Below are 19,724 nucleotides of genomic sequence, written 5' to 3'. Positions count from 1 at the left end.
TGCGTGTTGGGGGCGCAGACAGGGTTGGAGGCAGGCGGGGTACCAGGGGCTCGCGTACGGTGTGCTGCTGTCTAGCATCCTGAACAGGGAGCAGACTTCACAGAAAATTCCAAGTCACAGAGGAAAACAATTAACCAAATAATCAATTATCCGAATGAAATAGTGCCCGCCCACCTCATTTGGATAATCGAGGTTCCTCTAGATTGGTTAGGCCAATTTTGACATACTGCATTCAATTCTGGTCTCCCCTGAAAGATGGCATAAAAGATTTACAAGGATGTTGCCAGAGTTGGAGGGTTTCAGCTACAAATCATGAACAGCATTGACATTGAAAATAGCCAAGATCTTTTTCCCCAAGGTAAGGAAATCCAGAACTACTGGGCATAGGTTTAAGGTGAGAGAAGAAAGATTTAAAGGGAACCTAATGGGCAACTTTTTCATGCAGGTGTGTTGTTTCGATGTTGCCAGAGGAAGTAGTGGAGGCTGGTATAATTACAACATTTAAAAGACATCTGGATGGATAGATGAATAGGAAGGGTTGACAAGGATATGGGCCAAGTGCTGGCAAATGGGACTAGATTAATTTAGGATATCTGATCAGCATGAACGAGGTGGACCGAAAGGTTTGTTTCTGTGCTATGCAACTCTATGGTGCTACAGCTGCAACACGGTTTCATCCTTAGACGTGATTTGGAGGTGCTGGTGTTTGACTGGGGAGTACAAAATTAAAAATCACACAACACCAGATGATAGTCCAACAGGTTTATTTGGAAGCACTAGCTTTCGGAGCACTGCTCCTTCATTAGGTGATTGTGGAGTATAAGATCGTACGAGACAGAATTTATAGCAAAAGTTTACAGTGCGATGCAACTCAAATGCTACCTGAAAAAGACTTGGATTGTTTGTTAAGTCTCTCTTTTTTTAGAATGACAATGTTGGTTTCAATTCTTTCATACATAAATCCCAGAACATGTTTTAAAATTACATTCTCAAGTGAACTCTAACAATAATGCTATGTCAGCTCAGATAACACATTAAATGTGTACGGTTAAAGTCTGTCTGTCTGCTCAGACTGATTCTGAGATCAGATTAGATTCCTTACAGTATGGAAAGAGGCCCTTTGGCCCAACAAGTCCACACCGACTCTCTGAGAGTATCTCACCCAGACCCATTCCCCTACATTTACTCCTGACTATGGGCAATTTAGCATGGACAATTCACCTAACCTGCACATCTTTGGGAGCAAACCGGAGCACCCGGAGGAAACCCACACAGACACAGGGAGAATGTGCAAACTCCACCCGAGGTGGGAATCAAACTTGGGCCCCTGGCACTGAGGCAGCAGTGCTAACCAATGAGCCCCCGTGCCACCCCTGTATTCTATATCTAAAAAAGGGATTTACAGAATCTTAAATGGATTCATGCAGTTTTTGAACAAAATAAAATGTAATTCTGAAAGTACAAATTCACCCCACAAATTTATATGCATGTGCGTGCATGGTGGGCTGTAAGTGTCTGTGAGAGTGTGTGTGCATGCATGTGTATGTGTGCGTGAGTGTAAAGGGGTATACGTCTGTGAGAGATACGTATGTGGGTGTGAATGTGGAGGGCTGTGCATGTGTGCGCGAGGGTGTGTGTGGTGTGTGTGGTGTGTGTGGGTGGGTCACCTGTAGTGTGACATGAACCCAAGGTCCCGGTTGAGGCCAGCTCCACGGGTACCGAACTTGGCTATCAGCCTCTGCTCAACCAATTTGCATTGTTGCCTGTCCCGAAGTCTGCCTTGGAGGATGGTCACCTGAAGGTCTGAGGCCAAATGTCCCGGACCCCTGAAGTTTTCCCCGACTCAGAGGGAACACTCCTGTCTGGTAATAGTTGTGCGGTGTCCATTCATCTGTTGCCGTAGCCTCTGCTCGGTCTCGCCAATATACAATGCTTCAGGGAATTCTTGCCTGCAGTGTATGAAACACACAACGTTGGCCGAGTCACATGAGTACCTGCCACGTGGAATGGTGATATCCATGTCAACACTCTGACACATGTTGCAGTGTCTGCCGAAACAGGGTTGTATGGTGTTGTCCTGAAGGCCGAGCTGACATGGCACCTCCTATCGTTAAAGTTCACTTGAGAATATAACTTTAAAAAAGTTCTGGGATTTACATTTGAAAGAACTGAAACTAACATGGCCATTCTAAAAGATGAGAGACTTAACAAACACTCCAGGTCTTTTTAAATATATCATTTTAGTTGAATCACACTGTAAATGTTTGTTCTACTTTCTACGATCTTATACTGCATAAACACCTGATGAAGGAGCAGTGGTCCGAAAGCTAGTGCTTCCAAATCTACCTGCTGGACTATAACCTGGTGATGTGTGATTTTTAACTTTATACATCCTTAACTAAGTATCAAACTTAAAAAGAAGGCAAAACCACTTAGCGTCCTAGAGCTTGAGATTGACAAGAAATTCCCCAACTGACGCAGTTAAAATTACAAACTCAAAACAGAAACTGCTGGAAAAGCTCAGCAGGTCTGGCAATACCCGTTAAGAGAAATCAGAGTCAAAATTTCGGGTCCAGTGACCCTTCCTCAGAACCAGAATTAACAGCACGTACCAAGGTCCCCAAAAGGATGTATTTAAGCTATTACTTTAGAAACTCCTAACATCAAATAAAAACAATTAGGACATGTTGCATACCTTTACATCCACATTTTTTGCAAACTGTGTTTAGAACGGCTTCAAGTTTTATTTTCTGCCCTGTAAAATCTTTGAACTTGCGCTTCCTTCTTTCATCCTGGCTACAAACAAAAATCCCATAAAAGGTAGAATTAATCCCCTGTGGACAATAATATCATGCCCATTTATCCTCCATTTTCTCTTCTACGCATCCTCTAGTTATAAGAGCGAAGCTCCATTTTTGCATGTCATACACCATCATAAATCTGAAACTTTATTCATCTCTTTCTGTTAAGCAAATTATTCATTTGGAACACAAAGTTAAAACAGAAAACACATGCTGAGAAGGATCTCAGGTTTTGATAAATGGTCAAAAAATTCCAAGCTTTGGGAAGCTGAGCAACAGATCATTGTGCACGGATTCAGTTTTTCACAATTATCATACTACTTTGTGGATCATTGGAATCTTTTCTGGGTAGAAGCGACCTGTACAAGAAGGATGGATTGCACCTGAATTGAAAGGGGACTAATCTACTGGCAGGGAGATTTGCTAGAGCTGTTCAGGAGGATTTAAATTAGTAAGGTGGGGAGGTGGGGGTGGGGGCTGGGAAATAGTGAGGAAAAAGATCAATCTAAGACTGGCATAGTTGGGAAAGGCAGCAAGTCAAACAGTCAGGGCAGGCAGGAACAAAGCAGACAACAAGGTAGGACTGATAAATTAAATTGCATTTATTTCAATGCAAGAGGATTAACAAGGAAGGCACATGAACTCAGGAACTGGGATATCATAGCAATTACAGAAACATGCCTCAGGGATGGAGAGGACTGGCAACTTAATGTTCCAGGAAACAAATGCTATAGGAAGGATAGAAAGGGGGGACAAGAGAGGGGTAGGAGTGACATTTTTGATAAGGGATAGCATTACTGCTGTACTTGGGGAGGATATTCTGGGAATAATTCCAAGAAAGTCATTGGGGTGGAACTGAGAAATATGAAAGGGATGATCACCTTATTGGGATTGTATTATAGACCTTCTAAAAGCCAGTGGGAAATTGAGAAACACATTTGTAAGGAGATTTCCGTTATCTGTATGAAAAATAGGATGGTTATGGTAGGAGATTTAAACTTTCCAAACATAGACTGGGACTGCCATAGTGTTAGGGGTTTAAATTTGTTAAGTGTGCACAAGAAAGCGCGTACTAGAGAGCAATTTGTTAAAGTACGGACAAGAAAATTTTCTGGTTAAGTATGTGGATGTACCGACTAGAGAGGGTGCAAAACTTGAACTTCTGTTGGTAAATAAGGCAGGGCAGATGACTGAGGTGTCAGTGGGGGAGCACTTTGGGGCCAGCAACCATAATTTTATTAGTCTTAAAATACTGATGGAAAAAGAATAGACCAGATCTAAAAGTTGTAGTTCTAGGTGGTAGGTGTAGGGAATGCTGGATGACGAGAGAAATTGAGGTTTTGGCTAAGGAAAAGAAGGAAGCATATATCAGGTATAAACAGGAAGGATCGAGTGAATCCTTATAAGACTGTAAAGGGAGTAGGAGTATACTTAAGAGGGAAATCAGGAGGACAAAAAGGAGACATGAGACAGCTTTAGCAAATAAATATATTAAGGACAAAAGGGTAACTAGGGCAAGAATAGGGCCCCTCAAAGATCAGCAAGGCAGTCTGTGTGTGGAGCCACAGGAGATGGGGAAGATACTAAATGAGTATTTTGCATCAGTGTTTACTGTGGAGAAGGACTTAGATGATACAGAATGTGGGCAAACAGATGGTGACATCTGGAAAAATGTCCATATTAGAGGAGGTGGTGCTGGATGGCTTGAAATGCATAAAAATGGATAAATCCCAGGACCCAATCAAGTGCACCCTAGAATTCTGTGGGAAGCTAGAGAAGTGATTGCTGGGTCCCTTGAACAAATATTTGTATCATTGATAGTCACAGGTGAGGTGCCGGAAGACTGAAGGTTGGTTAATGTGGTGCCACTATTTAAGAAAGGTGGCAAGGAAAAGTAGGGAACTATAGGCTGGTGACCCTGACATCACTGGTGGGAAGTTGTTGGAGGGAATCATGACGGACAGGATTTACATGTATTTGGAAAGGCAAGGACTGATTAGAGATAGTCAGCATGGCTTTGTGCCCGAGAAATCATGTCTCATAACTTGATTGAGGTGTTTGAGGAAGTAACAAAGAGGATTGATGAGGGCAGAGCAGTTGATGTGATCTATATGGATTTCAGTAAGGTGTTCAACAAGGTTCCTCATGGGAGACTGGTTAGCAAAGTTAGATCTCATGAAATACAGGGAGAAGCACCTATTTGGATACAAAACTGGCTCGAAGGTAGAAGACAGAGGGTGGTGGTGGAGAGTTGCTTTTCAGACTGGAGGCCTGCTGTGACCAGTGGAGTGCCACAAGGATCGGTGCTGGGCCCTCTACTTTTCGTCATTTATATAAATCATTTGGATGTGAACATAGGAGGCATATGTAGTAAGTTTGCAGATTACACCAAAATTGGAGATGTAGTGGACAGTGAAGATTACCTCAGAGTACAATGGGATCTTGATCAGATGGGCCAATGGGCTGAGGAGTGGCAGATGGAGTTTAATTTAGGTAAATGTGAGGTGCTGCATTTTGGAAAAGCAAATCAGAGCAGGACTTACGCACATTATAGGAAGGTCTTGGGGAGTATTTCTGAACAAAGAGACCTTGCAGTTCAGGTTCATTGTTCCTTGAAATTAGAGTCACAGGTAGATAGGATAGTGAAGAAGGCTTTTGGTTTGCTTTCCTTTCTTCGTCAGAGTATTGAGTACAAGAATTGGGAGATCATGTTTTGGCTGTACACTACATTGGTTAGGCTACTTTTGGAATATTGCGTGCAATTCTGGTCTCCTTCCCATCAGAAGGATTGTTATGAAACTGGAAAGGATTCAGAAAAAATTTACAAGGATTTTATTTAGATTAGATTAGATTACTTACAGTGTGGAAACAGGCCCTTTAGCCCAACAAGTCCACACTGACCCGCCGAAGCACAACCCACCCAGACCCATTCCCCTACATTTACCCCTTCACCTAACACTATGGCAATTTAGCATGGCCAATTCACCTGACCTGCACATTTTTGGACTGTGGGAAGAAACTGGAGCACCCGGAGAAAACCCACGCAGACATGGGGAGAATGTGCAAACTCCACACAGACAGTCGCCTGAGGCTTGAATTGAACCTGGGTCTCTGGTGCTGTGAGGCAGCAGTGCTAACCACTGTGCTACCGTGTTGCCAGGGTTGGAGGATTTGAGCTATAAGGAGAGGCTGAATAGGCTGGGGATGTTTTCCCTGGAGCATGAGAGGCTGAGGGGTGACCTTATACAGTTTTATAAAACCACGAGGGGCATGGATAGGATAAATGGACAATATCTTTTCCCTGGGATGAGGGAGTCCAGAACTAGAGTGCATAGGTTTAGGGTGAGAGGGGAAAGCTATAAAAGGGAGCCAAGAGGTAACTTTTTCACACAGAGGGTAGTGTGTGTATGGAATGAGCTGCCAGAGGAAATGGTGGAGGTTGGCACAATGACAACATTTAAAAGGCATCTGGATGGGTATATGAATAGGAAGGGTTTAATGGGATATGGGCCAAGTGCTGGCCAATTGGACAAGATTAGGTAAGGATATCTGGTCGGCATGAACAAGTTGGACCGAATGGTCTGTTTCTGTACTGTACATCTCTATGACTCTATGTTACAAGAAAACAAGCCAAAGCCTTGATCAAAAACACATACTCAAGAATAACGTTATTTGGATCGAGGTCCTTCCCAGATCCCTGATTAACAGCCTTCATTGAAAGAGAAAGCTTGACTTTGCCATCCTTTACCTTAAAACAAAAGCTTAGTTTTAATTGTCGTCATATATCATACACAAGAGCTTCATCCCAAAAAGAAAACCTGCCGCCGTGTACATATAAAGAGCAGGGACTCTGTAATGTAAAGAAGGATAGATTTAAAGATGACTGCCCACCGCAGCCTTTCCATGTCCACATGGATACTGACAAACCTGTTCCATTTGCAACTGTTCTCTGTTCTAATGAGAGGTCACCAAGCTGAAAAATTAACTTGGTTTTCTTTCCTGACAAACCTTCCAGACCTGCTGTGTATTTCCATAATTTCGTTGGGATAAATAACAAAAGGGAAACTCTATGATGGGCTGGAAGGCAGGTGAATTTAAATGACAAAAGGGATGATGGCGCAAAGTAAAAAGAGATGGTAATCAGATGGTTATAAAACGATTGGTTTAAAAGGATGCAACACCTTGACAAACAGTTGCCACTAATTAAACAAAATGTGAGGGTGGTAGAGTTACTGATCGGAATTAATTTTTCTCATTTTGTCATTTAATTTCTCCTACTTTACCCTACCATTCCTTACATTTTGATCCTTCTTCCTCTCTTGCTGCTTTGTTGTGAGGAATGATTGCCAAACTTCTCTCAGATAGCAGCTGACCTGGTAACCTCAGCATTTTCAATTTCATTAAAAGTGCTTGAACTGAAAAAGTCTTACAAGCACCGTGACAAAATTGTTCATCCATTTATAATCAACATCTACTAAATTCTGCTGCACTTTGGAAACTCAGCAATTTATTCCATAGACCAGCAGAGGAAAGAAACTGGAAAAATGATCTCAAGATTGCATGCAGCTTCAAAAGTGTCCAGGGTTAGCACCTGTACCTCTTTCCCGATTACTTTAACCCAGACCTTTTCTCCAACATCAACAATCTCAGAGGGATTATCCACACGGCTTGCTGACATGTGCGACTTGTGGACCAGACCTGAAAAATAATACAAGCATTCCGTCAATTAATCCTAGCCACAGTGTCCCCACAACCTTGGGTACTGGGCACATCACTCAGTAACTTTCACTGTTATGGCAGAGCTCCCTAATCTGTTGAGATTTCTTACATATACCACTGAGACTGCTACTTTGCTTTAAAAGAGTGAGCTTTGAAAAATTCACAACTGGCATCAAATATTGAATGAGGCAACTTCTAAAACAGGGAATATCAAATTTTGCAAGAGTCACAATGATGTCATATGTTTAGCGTTATTCAGTGATTAGAAAGTGAAGTTTACAAATGTCATCTAAGTATAAAACAATAAAATATACATATTGTGCACCAAATTGTAGCAACACTTTACCTTGTCGCTTGCAACCCGGAATTTTAATAAATGCTCCATATTCTGTTACAGATGCAACCTGAAAAATTAATTTGAGTTGAATTTTTTTTGCCACCAGTCAGAACTGAAAGAGAGTTATGGACAGTGCACATAAGAATGTGTGTATACATCGAAAGATATACCTCGCCTTGTAATATCATGTACAGTTCAGGCAAGTCTTCCATCTTTATACAACCTACAGTATATTAAGAAAAGAGTAGAACCCTTGAAAGATGCTTGAGATGACGACCATATTCCAGATAAACATTTATTTCAAACTGTCTTCTATCAGGAAGATCTGGATTAAAGAAACAAAAATATACAGGTTTTGAAAACATACACTCATGCATCTGGTGCAATTCTGACAAAGTTGCATTTCCCGATCACCCGCAAGTGATGTTGGGTCTTAGTGAATTGCTGTAAATCATGAAATTTCATTCACCTGCAATTCCTTCAGCAACAATTAATTATCCCAAACCAGAAATACTATGTTCAGCAAAGTTCTATGGACAAATTACTTGTTACATTATATCAGCTTATTTGCTCTTGGCTGGCTTCATTAGAAAAAAAGTGCTGGAGAGAATAGAGATGTCAATATCTCCCGGTGTAGCTTTTATAAAGCTTCCATTCATGAAAAACTGTGCAAGTACCAGCCAGCCTTCTGACTGAAACAAAAGATGTTGCATTTCAAAATTCACATCACTTATCCTTGAAACATAGAATCTATACAGCGTGAAACAAGCCATTCAGCCCAACTAGTCCATACCAACCCTCCGAAGATTAACACACCCAGACCCATTCCCCTACCCTATTACTCTACATGTACCCCTGACTAATGCACCTAACCTCCACAACTCTGAACACTATGGGCAATTTAGCATGGCCAATTTACCTAACCTGCACATCTTTGGATTACGGGAGGCAGCCGGAGCACCCGGAGGAAACCCAGCAGACATAGGGAGAATGTGCAAAATTAAAGGGTACATATAAAAAGTAAATTCAGACTATCACTATCTGAAGAGTTATTGGAGCCTACTGCAACGGCTGAATCACTAGTTATAGTGCTCTACAATCTGAATCAATGTTATTAACTAGCATGCAACTGCTTACCTAACACTTTTCAGGCTGTTTGTTTGTCATTGTGAGTTGCCTCTGAGCCAACCCATCTCAGCACTTTTCTCCTCATATATCTATGGTTGCAGGTACATTACTACAGGTATCCTAATAAGCAACAAGTTTTATTAACACTTGCTCTGATGTCATGGTCAGCAATGGCACTCACTACTAACTCCGAAGAAAGCTCTCCACAAAGATCAAGATATCTCAATGGCGTGAGTTATCCTTTCCTAATCAATGTTGGAACCCGATGCCTCGGCATGCAGAAGCACTGATGTTCGTAAGTCGACCTGAAAGCAGATAAACCTCTGATCACAATTAAATTTTCACACACAATAAACCAGAAAATAAAAGCGCATGTCATGTCATTCACAGTGTCTCTGAATACTCATATAAGAAAATGAAGTATTGTAAATGGATTCAGGTCAATGTTAAATCAGAGGCAATGCTTTCATGAAATATATACTTTTTTCAAAAAAAATATTAATATGGAAAGATCTAATATTCTACAAACATAAAAGAAAGCTTTCAAGTGCTTTTGAGGTTTAGAAGCAGTGTCCCTACTTATGGGCCAGAAGGTTTAAGTTTATCCAACCTTCTATAGGAGTGTGTTCACAACATACCTGATGACACTTTTAAAAAATATACAAGTAAGTTTTTTATGGTCAAGGAAGTGCTTAGCAGGAGCTGTGAAGTTAGCACAACATTATAAATGCATTTACATTGCACTGCATAGAATATGAATCTTTCAAAGGGTTTCCATTTCACAGAAGGGAGAAAGGCAGCCAGTGCTAGAGTGCAAATTCACAATAACGCACAGAATTTTCCATTGATTGCACTCTGGGGAGTGATTCCAGCACTGTATGCCGTAGGGAACTGAATAATTACAGTCATGATTTGGAGATGCCAGTGTTGGACTGGGGTAGTACAAAGTTAAAAATCACACAACACCAGGTTATAATCGAGAGTGTGGTGCTGGAAAAGCACAGCAGGTCAGCAGCATCCAAGGAGCAGGAAAATCGACATTTCAGGCAAAAGCCCTTCATCAGTGGAGCAGCGTTCTAAAAGCTAGTACTTCCAAATAAACCTGTTGGACTATAACCTGGTTTTGTGTGATTTTTAACTGAATAATTACAGGACTTTTGTGTTACTCTGCACCAATATGGACATACTGTTAGATTCAGTGCAGTAATGAGCACAAACACAGACAGTTTCTCCACTGTTACCAATTCAAACTCTGGGCAACAAATGAGCAACAAAAGACGTTCAAGATCACATAGCTCACACATCCAAATCCTAAGGCAAGTGAAGGGAAGAAACCGATTTAATCAAACCTAACCTAAGCAAGCCAAGGTGGTACTGTAATCTGACACAGAAACATAATTTCACAAAGTCTCCCTCTGTTTTGTCTCCCCAGGTTCTGCCAGACCTGTTGATTTTATTTCAGGCCTCCAGCATCTGCAGTCTTTTACTTTACTGTATTGTAATTTCACAGGGATTCCTTTGGGACTCCTGATGCACATTCTGCAGTATAACTGGAATCCAGCAGTTGTACATAAAGCTTTCCAGCTACCAGTCACTACAAGGTGACCTCAAACTAAATTGCCAGGTTAAATGTCTGGCCAGTTAATCAGAACATCACAGACAACACACACAGATAAAGACAGAAACAAAAATAAGTTGCAATATCATCCACAAACCAAGGGCCTGGTCAACCTGGAACCTTCACAAGCTTGAATCGATGGGGCGGGGCCTCACGCGATGTGACTTGCACCCGCCGTTTGATTGGCGTCGCGGTTCTCCAATCAGCTCCGGAGCGTATGATACGTCTCCGCCCATCCCGTCTCGATCGATGTCGAGACCGACCAATTGGCGCCGGCTCCTTCCTGTTCCAGTGAACCAATGAGGAGCCTCGTTGTTGGGAGGCAGCGGCATGGGGACGAGTCTTGCAGCGGGAGGTACCGGGCGGCGAGTACGGGAAGGTCATTCAATGGAGGCCGCGATGTCTGTTTAATGGCTTCTGACTGTTGGACGGCAAAGCAGTCAAATGATTGCACTTCGTCATCCGTTTGTCAATCTAGAACCAGGTGCATAAATTAATAAATGAGCGACTCGCTAACACCCAGAGGCATAATTAAAAATCACACAACGCCAGGTTATAGTCCAACAGGTTTATTTGGAAGCACTAGCTTTCATAGCGCTGCTTCTTCATCAGGTAACTCCACATCATGGCAACACAGAGGCATGTACAGCGGCAGCAACAACAACAACATACTTGGCATCATCGAAGTAAACAGCCCCTTCAGTCCAACTCGACCGGATATCCTAACCTAATCATTTGGTCCACATCCCTCTAAAGCCTCCCTACTCATATACCCATCCAGATGCCTTTTAAATGTTGTAATTGTACCAGCCTCCACCACTTCCTCTGGCAGCTCATTCCATACACGCCCCACCTTCTGTGTGAAAAAGTTGTCCCTCATGTTCCTTTTTAAATCTTTTCCCTCACACCTTAAACCTATTCCCTCTATTTTTGTACACTCTTACCCTGGGAAGAAGACCTTGGCTGCTCACCCTATCCACCTCTCCCTCTTGATTTTATAAATCTCTATAATATCACCCCATAAACTCTGATGCTCCAGGGAAAATGACCCCAGCCTGTTCAGCCTGTCGCTTGTAAGTCTTTTATGCACACTTTCAAGTTTAACAACATCTTTCGCATAGTGGGGAGAGCAGACTTGAATGTAGTATTCAAAAAGCAGAAGTCCATTGGTTGTAAACTTACAGAGTGAGGGAGATCAATGTTCTTGGATATTGAAACTTAGCAGGGCATTGCACAGTTTAGGTGGCAGTTAATACAATAGAATAGATTTTGAGCAAGGAATGCATGGGAATAGATCTAAAGTAAGGTCAGTAATAGGGTGACAGGCAGGAAAGACTAAATGACCAGAAATGACACCATTCCTGATGAAGGGCTTTTGCCTGAAACATCAATTTTCCTGCTCCTCAGATGCTACCTGACCTGCTATGCTTTTCCAGCACCACTCTAACCATGACCAGAAATGTTGTTCCACCGCAGCCAAAGGGAAGTGGAGGTGGGAGAAAGAAACAAAAGATGTCACATAGATGAGTTAACTGCAGGAAAGGTAAGAGAGGTAGGCAGCTAGTGCAGGAGCCTTCTGTGGCTATATACATTTCAAACAAGTATGCTGTTTTGGAAAATGTAGGGTGTGATGGATTCTCAGGGGAGTGTAGCACAAACAGCTAATTGAGACTGGCTCTAATGCAATGAGGGTTATGTCGGGTTCCAAGAGATCAATTGTGTTAGGGGACCAGCTAGTGCAGGAGCCTTCTGTGGCTATATACATTTCAAACAAGTATGCTGTTTTGGAAAATGTAGGGAGTGATGGATTCTCAGGGGAATGTAGCACAAACAGCTAATTGAGACTGGCTCTAATGCAATGAGGGTTATTAGATTAGATTACTTTACAGTGTGGAAATAGACCCTTCGGCCCAACAAGTCCACACCGACCCGCCGAAGCGCAACCCACCCATACCCCTACATTTACCCCTTACCTAACACTACGGACAGTTTAACATGGCCAATTCACCTGACCTGCACATCTTTGGACTGTGGGAGGAAACCGGAGCACCCGGAGGAAACCCACGCAGACACGGGGAGAATGTGCAAACTCCACACAGTCAGTCGCCTGAGGCGGGAATTGAACCCGGGTCTCTGGCGCTGCGAGGCAGCAGTGCTAACCACTGTGCCACCGTGCCGCCCACCAAGAGATCAATTGTGTTAGGGGACTCTCTTGTCCAAGGTACAGACAGACGTTTCTGTGGCCAGCAGCAAAAAATCAGAATGGTGTATTGCTTCCCTGATGCCAGGATCAAGAATGTCTCTGAGAGGGTGCAAAATGTTCTCAAGGTGGCAAAGGGCCAGCATGAGGTCCACATAGGAACCAATGACATAGGAAGGGAAAAGGTTGAGATTCTGAAGGAATATTACAGACAGTTAGGCAGAAATTTAAAAAGGAGGTCTTCGAGAGTAGTAATATATGGATTACTCCCAGTGCTACAAGCTAGTGAGGGAGGAATAGGAGGATAGAGCAGATGGATGCACGGCAGAGGAGCTGGTGCATGGGAGAAGGATTCACATTTTTGGACCATTGGATCTCTTTTGGGGTAGAAGTGACCTGTACAAGAAGGACGGATTGCATCTAAATTGGAAGGGGACTAATATAGTGGCAGGGAGATTTGCTAGAGCTGCTTGGGAGGATTTAAACTAGTAAGATTGTGGGGGGGGGGTAACCCAGGGAGATAGTGAGGAAAGAGATCAATCTGAGACTGGTACAGTTGAGAACAGAAGTGAGTCAAACGGTCAGGGCAGCTGGGACAAGGTAGGACTAATAAAGTGTATTTACTTCAATGCAAGGGGCCTAACAGGGAAGGCAGATGAACTCAGGGCATGGTTAGGAACATGGGACTGGGATATCATAGCAATTACAGAAACATGGCTCAAAGATGGGCAGGACTGGCAGCTTAATATTCCAGGATACAAATGCTATGGGAAGGATCGAAAGGGAGGCAAGAGAGTTGGGGGAGTGGCATTTTTGATAAGGGATAGCATTACAGCTGTGCTGGGGGAGGATATTCCCAGAAATACATCCAGGGAAGTTATTTGGGTGGAACTGAGAAATAAGAAATGGATGATCACCTTATTGGGATTGTATTATAGACCCCCTAATAGTCAGAGGGAAATTCAGAAACAAACTTATAAGGAGATCTCAGCTATCTGTGCGAATAATTAGGGTTGTTATGGTAGGGGATTTTAACTTTCCAAACATAAACTGGGACTGCCATAGTGTTAAAGGTTTAGATGGAGAGGAATTTCTTAAGTGTGTACAAGAAAATTTTTTGATTCAGTATGTGAATGTACCGACTGGAGAAGGTGCAAAACTTGATATACTCTTGGGAAATAAGGCAGGGCAGGTGACTGAGGTGTCAGTGGAGGAGCACTTTGGGGCCAGCGACCATAATTCTATTAGATTTAAATAGTAATGGAAAAGGATAGACCAGATCTAAAAGTTAAAGTTCTAAATTGCGGAAAGACCAATTTTGATGGTATTAGGCAAGAACTCTCAAAAGCTGATTGGGGGCAGATGTTCACAGGTAAAAGGGACGGCTGGAAAATGGGAAGCTTTCAGAAATGTGATAACGAAAATCCAGAGAATGTATATTCCTGTTAGAGTGAAAGGAAAGGCTGGTAGGTATAGGGAATGCTGGATGACTAAAGAAATTGAGGGTTTGGTTAAGAAAAAGAAGAAAGACAGGATAGATAGAGTGAATCCTTCAAAGAGAAAAAGGCGGTAGGAGTATACTTAAGAGGGAAATCAGGAGGGCAAAATGGGGACATGAGATAGCTTTGGAAAATAGAGTTAAGGAGATTCCAAAGGGATTTTACAAATACATTATGGACAAAAGGATAACTAGGGAGAGAAAAGGGCTTCTCAAAGATCAGCAAGGCGGCCTTTGTGTGGAGCCGTAGAAAATGGGGAAGATAGTAAACGAGTATTTTGCATCAGTGTTTATTGTGGAAAAGGATAAGGATAATATAGAAAGTAGCAAAATAGATGGTGACACTTTGCAAAATGTCCATTTTACAGAAGAGGAAGTGCTGGATATCTTGAAACGCATAAAGGTGGAAAAACCCCCAGGACCTGATCAGGTGTACCCGAGAACTCTGTGGGAAGCTAGAGGAGTGATTGCTGAGCCTCTTGCTGAGATATTTGTATCATCGATAGTCAAAGGTGAGATGGCGGAAGACTGCAGGTTGGCTAACGTGCTGCCACTGTTAAGAAGGGTGGTAAGGACAAGCCAGGAAACTATAGACCAGTGAGCCTGACGTCGGTGGTGGGCAAATTGTTGGAGGGAATCCTGACAGACAGGATGTACATGTATTTGGAAAGGCAAGGACTGATTAGGGGATAGTCAACATGGCTTTGTGTGTGGGAAATCGTGTCTCACAAACTTGACTGAGTTTTTTGAAGAAGTAACAAAAAGGATTGATGAGGGCAGAGTGGTAGATGTGATCTATATAGACTTCAGTAAGGCGTTTGACAAGGTTCCCCATGGGAGACTGGTTAGCAAGGTTCCATCTCACTGAATAAATGGAGAACTAGCCATTTGGCTCAAAGGTAGAAGACTGGAGGCCTGTGACCTGTGGAGTGCCACAAGGATTGGTGCTGGGTCCTCTACTTTTTGTCATTTACATAAATGATTTGGATGCGAGCATAAGAGGTGCAGTTAGTAAATTTGCAGATGACATCAAAATTGGAGGTGTAGTGGACAGCGAAGAAGGTTACCTCAGTTTACAACAGGATCTTGATCAAATGGGCCAATGGGCCAAGAAGTGGCAGATGGAGTTTAATTCAGATAAATGCGAGGTGCTGCATTTGCATTTTGGGAAAGTAAATCTTAGCAGGACTTCTACACTTAATGGTAAGGTCCTAGAGAGTGTTGGTGAACAAAGAGACCTTGGAGTGCAGGTTCACAGCTGCTTGAAAGTGGAGTCGCAGGTAGATAGGATAGTGAAGAAGGTGCTTGGTGTGCTTTCTTTTATTGTTCTGAATGTTGAGTACAGAAGTTGGGAGGTCATGTTGTGGCTGTACACTACCTCGGTTAGGCCACTGTTGGAATATTGCGTGCAATTCTGGTCTCCTTCCTATCGGAAAGATGTTGTGAAACTTGAAAGGGCTCAGAAAAGATTTACAAGGATGTTGCCAGGGTTGGAGGATTTGAGCTATGCAGAGAGGCTGAACAGGCCGGGGCTGTTTTCCCTGGAGCGTCAGAGGCCGAGAGGTGACATTATAGAGGTTTTCAAAATTATGAGGGGCATGGATAGGATAAATAGACAAAGCCTTTTCCCTGGGGTGGGGGAGTCCAGAACTAGAGGGCATAGGTTTTGGATGAGAGGGAAAAGATATAAAAGGGACCTAAGGGGCACCTTTTTCATGCAGAGGGTGGTAAGTGTATGGAATTAGCTGCCAGATGAAGTGTTGGAGGCTGATATAATTGCAACTTTTAGAAGGCATTTGGACGGGTATCTGAATAGGAAAGGTTTGGAGGGATATGGGCTGGGTGTTGGCAGGTGGGACTAGATTGAGTTGGGATATCTGGTTGGCATGGACGGGTTGGACTGAAGGGTCTGTTTCCATTCTGTACATCTCTATTACTCTATGTGCCTCGATCAGGTGAGCTGCCTGAAAGAAACACACCCTGATGGATTATGGATAAGAGGATTGAGTTGGCTGTGGTGTTTTAATGGCTAAAAGCCCTGTTGAGAGTCACACGGAGGCATTCACCTAGGCAAGCTTTGGAAAGTGAAACCAGCAACTTTATAGTGGTCTCAATGTTTGTGGATTGCACTCTCAACAAGTCACTAGGTCATAAGTTCAAGTCTCTCACATATGAGAATCTAGTCACAAAACGCACTTCCTCTACTGTACTGACAGTATACTGACTGTCAGCATCATTATACCTTCCTTATCTGAAACTGAGGTCCTGTTTCAGGCAAGGCATAAAAGGTCACATGGGCTTATGCTATGACTAGAATATAAAACAGTGAATATTATTCAGTCCCAGACCAAAATATAAGAGTGAACTCTTACCCCAAGTATGGAAACAAAAACAGACAGGTTACAAGTACGAGGTAACTCCCAGGTTACAAGTACGTAACAGTTAATAAATAACATGTGGAAAGGAACAGTGGATGCATCAGTTTTGTGACCTTTCATCCCAATTGGTAAAAGTTAAAAATAAAATAGATGTTTCAGCAAGAATTGGGTGGGGAAAAAGACAAAATGATGATGAGAATAAAATGCTTTCAGATAAATTGAATGTTGGGGCATTGAAAGAAACAACAAAATGTGCCAAAAGCAAGAGTGATTATGGTCTGAAATTGTTGAGCTCATATGGAGCCCACAGTCTATAAAATGCCCCATCAAAAGATAACATGCTATTCCTCAAACTTCCATTGAGCCTGACTGGAACAATACAGTAGCCGAGTGTGTGGTGCTAGAAAAGCAAAGCAGGGCAGGCAGCAATATGGAGGATTGAAATGCCAGTGTGAGAGCAAGGACAAGAATTAAAATAACAGACCACTGGAAAACCTGGGTGTTGAATGAAAGTGTGACCATATGTTTGGTCTCCCCAGTGCAGTGTAGATCATATTATCAGCATAAGGCAGGATAGGAGAAAAATTAGAGAAAGGACAATTGGCGACTGTTGGATGGGAGGGAGGCAGCAGCTGGTATCAGTCTTAGTGGTCAAGAGGTTGGTGAGTTCCTCACACTTGCTTTCAGTGACAAAACTGAAGGCAGCAAGCCTTCATAGAAATAACTAATTAGTGTAATGTTTTTAAAAACAAAACAAGTTAACACACTGGGTTCAACACAAACCTTGTTTTAATAATGATTTTATCCAGAATACTACTCCCTTTAATTTGGTTTTTGATTACTAACATCTACAGAAACTGATGCCAATGAGGATGGTCCTACCTTGGATATTACTAACAACAGAATATGTACATACAAACAAAAAACAAGTTTCAGGCATTTGGCCCATCAAGCTGACTCCATTTAATAAGTTCAATACTGATCTGATTGATGCTAACTACAAATCCATATTCCTTTCTATCCCAATACCCTTTCACCTTCCCCCACCCACCCCCCATTTACCAATAATCAACATGTTCCCCAAAAGAATTGGAGGCCTTCTGCTTACACTACCTTTTCGGGAAGTGTTTCAAAGACTCATGACCCTTTGAGAAAGTATCTTGTCTCATCTGTTTTCAGTGGGTGACATCTTTTAAACAGTGACCTCTTGCTCTAGATTAACTGTTAAAGGAAACATCATTTCCACATGAAGCCCGTTGAAACCTCTCTGATCATGTAGATTTCAATCAAGTTACCTCTTACTCCAAGTTCCAGTAGATACCAGCCTATCCAACTTTTCTCCATAAGACAACCCACCCACTTTATAGGTCTTCTCTTATCTGATCTTAAAAATGTGTTGCTGGAAAAGTGCAACAGGTCAGGCAGCATCCAAGGAGCAGGAGAATCGATGTTTCGGGCATAAGCCCTTCTTCAGGAATGAGGAAGGTGTGCCAAGCAGGCTAAGATAAAAGGTAGGGAAGAGGGACTCCTGTACAGGTGCTGCCAGACCTTCTGAGTTTATCCAGCATTTTCCCTTTTTCTTATTTATTGTGGTTGTGTCTTTAGCTCCTAAGGCCATAAACTCTGGAATTCCTGTGATAAAAATCTCTATTTCTGAATCATTCCTCTTCATAAGAAATCCTATTATAATCTACTCTTTGACCAATATTTTGGTCACCACCCATAATATTTCCTTACATGTCTCAACATCAAATGTTTCTGTATGACACCCCTGTGAAATTGTTAAACAAAAGGAAGCATTCAGAGTCACACAGCGCAGAAACAGACCCTTTGATCCAACAGGCCATACCGGCCATAATCCAAAACTAAACTAGTCTCACTTGCCTGCACTTGGCCCATATACCTCTAAACATTTATTCACGAACTTAGTGAATGTCTTTTAAATGTTGTAACTGTACCCGCATCCACCACTTCCTCTGGAAGTCCATGCCACACATGAATCATTCTCTGTGTAAAAACATTGTCCCTCATGTCTTTTTCAAATCCTCTCACCTTAAAAATATGTCCCCAGTCTTGAAATCCCCACCCTGGGAAAAACACCTGCCATTCACCTTATCTATACCCCTCATGATTTTATAACCTCTATTATGTCATTGCTTAACCTCCTACTCTCTAGTGAAAGAACTCCCAGCCTATCCAGCCTCTCCTTATAACTCAAACCCTCTATTCCCTGTAACATCCTGGTAAATCTCTTCTGAACCCACTCCATCTTAATAATAACTTTCGTATAACAGTGTGACCAGAACTGGACACAGTACTCTAGAAGAGTCCTCACCAATGTCCAACTTCAACATGACGTCCCAACTCCTCTCTTCAAAGGTCTAAGCAAGAAGACAAGCGTGGTAAATGTTTTCTTAATCACACTCTCTACGTATGACATAAAATTCAAAGAATTGTGAACTTCAGGATCTCTCTGTTCGCTATTACCCAAGACCCTACTTTTAATTGGATAAGTCCTGCCCTTGTTTGTTTTACCAAAATGCAATACTTCACAATTATCCAAATTAAACTCCATCTGCTATCCCACAGCCCATTCAACCAACTGATCAAGATCTCTTTGTAATCTTAGATAACCTTCTTCATTGTCCACTATATCAGCAATTTTGGTGTCATCCACAAACTTACTATGTCGTAGAGTCATAGAGATGTACAGCATGGAAACTTGTCCAAGTCAACCAGATCCTTTAAATTAATCTAGTCCCATTTGCCAACACTTGGCTATATCCCTCTAAACCCTTCCTATTCATGTACCTAACCATCCAGATGCCTTTTAACTGTTGTAATTGTACCAGCCTCCACCACTTTCTCTGGTAGCTTATTCCATACATGCACTACCTTTTGTGTGGAAAAGTTGCCCTTTAGGTCTCTTTTAAATCTTTCCCCCCTCATCCCTAAACCTATGTGCTCTAGTTCTGGACCCACCCAACACAGGTAAAAGGTCTTGTCTATTTACCCTATCCATATCCCTCTTGATGTCTTCTATAT

At 42.3% G+C, this 19,724-nt stretch overlaps 1 protein-coding gene across 2 annotated transcripts in view; it reads right to left on the bottom strand.

The window, feature by feature from the left end:
- The window catches only part of zcchc17 (zinc finger, CCHC domain containing 17), a 15,069-nt gene extending 5,797 nt beyond the window's left edge, over positions 1 to 9,272 (bottom strand). The window contains exons 1-6 of one of the 2 annotated variants that reach the window (XM_043678239.1): positions 9,167 to 9,272; positions 8,028 to 8,182; positions 7,867 to 7,924; positions 7,393 to 7,499; positions 6,458 to 6,549; positions 2,696 to 2,796 (exon numbers count right to left, since the gene is read on the bottom strand). In XM_043678239.1, coding sequence (XP_043534174.1) covers positions 2,696 to 2,796; positions 6,458 to 6,549; positions 7,393 to 7,499; positions 7,867 to 7,924; positions 8,028 to 8,069 — 400 coding nt within the window. In that variant the 5' untranslated portion in view covers positions 8,070 to 8,182; positions 9,167 to 9,272. The remainder of the gene's footprint in view (positions 1 to 2,695; positions 2,797 to 6,457; positions 6,550 to 7,392; positions 7,500 to 7,866; positions 7,925 to 8,027; positions 8,183 to 9,166) is intronic. The other variant, XM_043678240.1, reaches the window with a different exon arrangement.
- Between the last annotated feature and the right edge of the window lie 10,452 nt (positions 9,273 to 19,724).

This window comes from Chiloscyllium plagiosum, chromosome 37 (assembly GCF_004010195.1).
Source record: "Chiloscyllium plagiosum isolate BGI_BamShark_2017 chromosome 37, ASM401019v2, whole genome shotgun sequence".
NCBI classification, from domain to species: Eukaryota; Metazoa; Chordata; class Chondrichthyes; order Orectolobiformes; family Hemiscylliidae; genus Chiloscyllium; species Chiloscyllium plagiosum.
The sequence above is the reverse complement of the archived record's forward strand: the minus strand, read 5'-3'. Positions and strand labels throughout refer to the sequence as shown.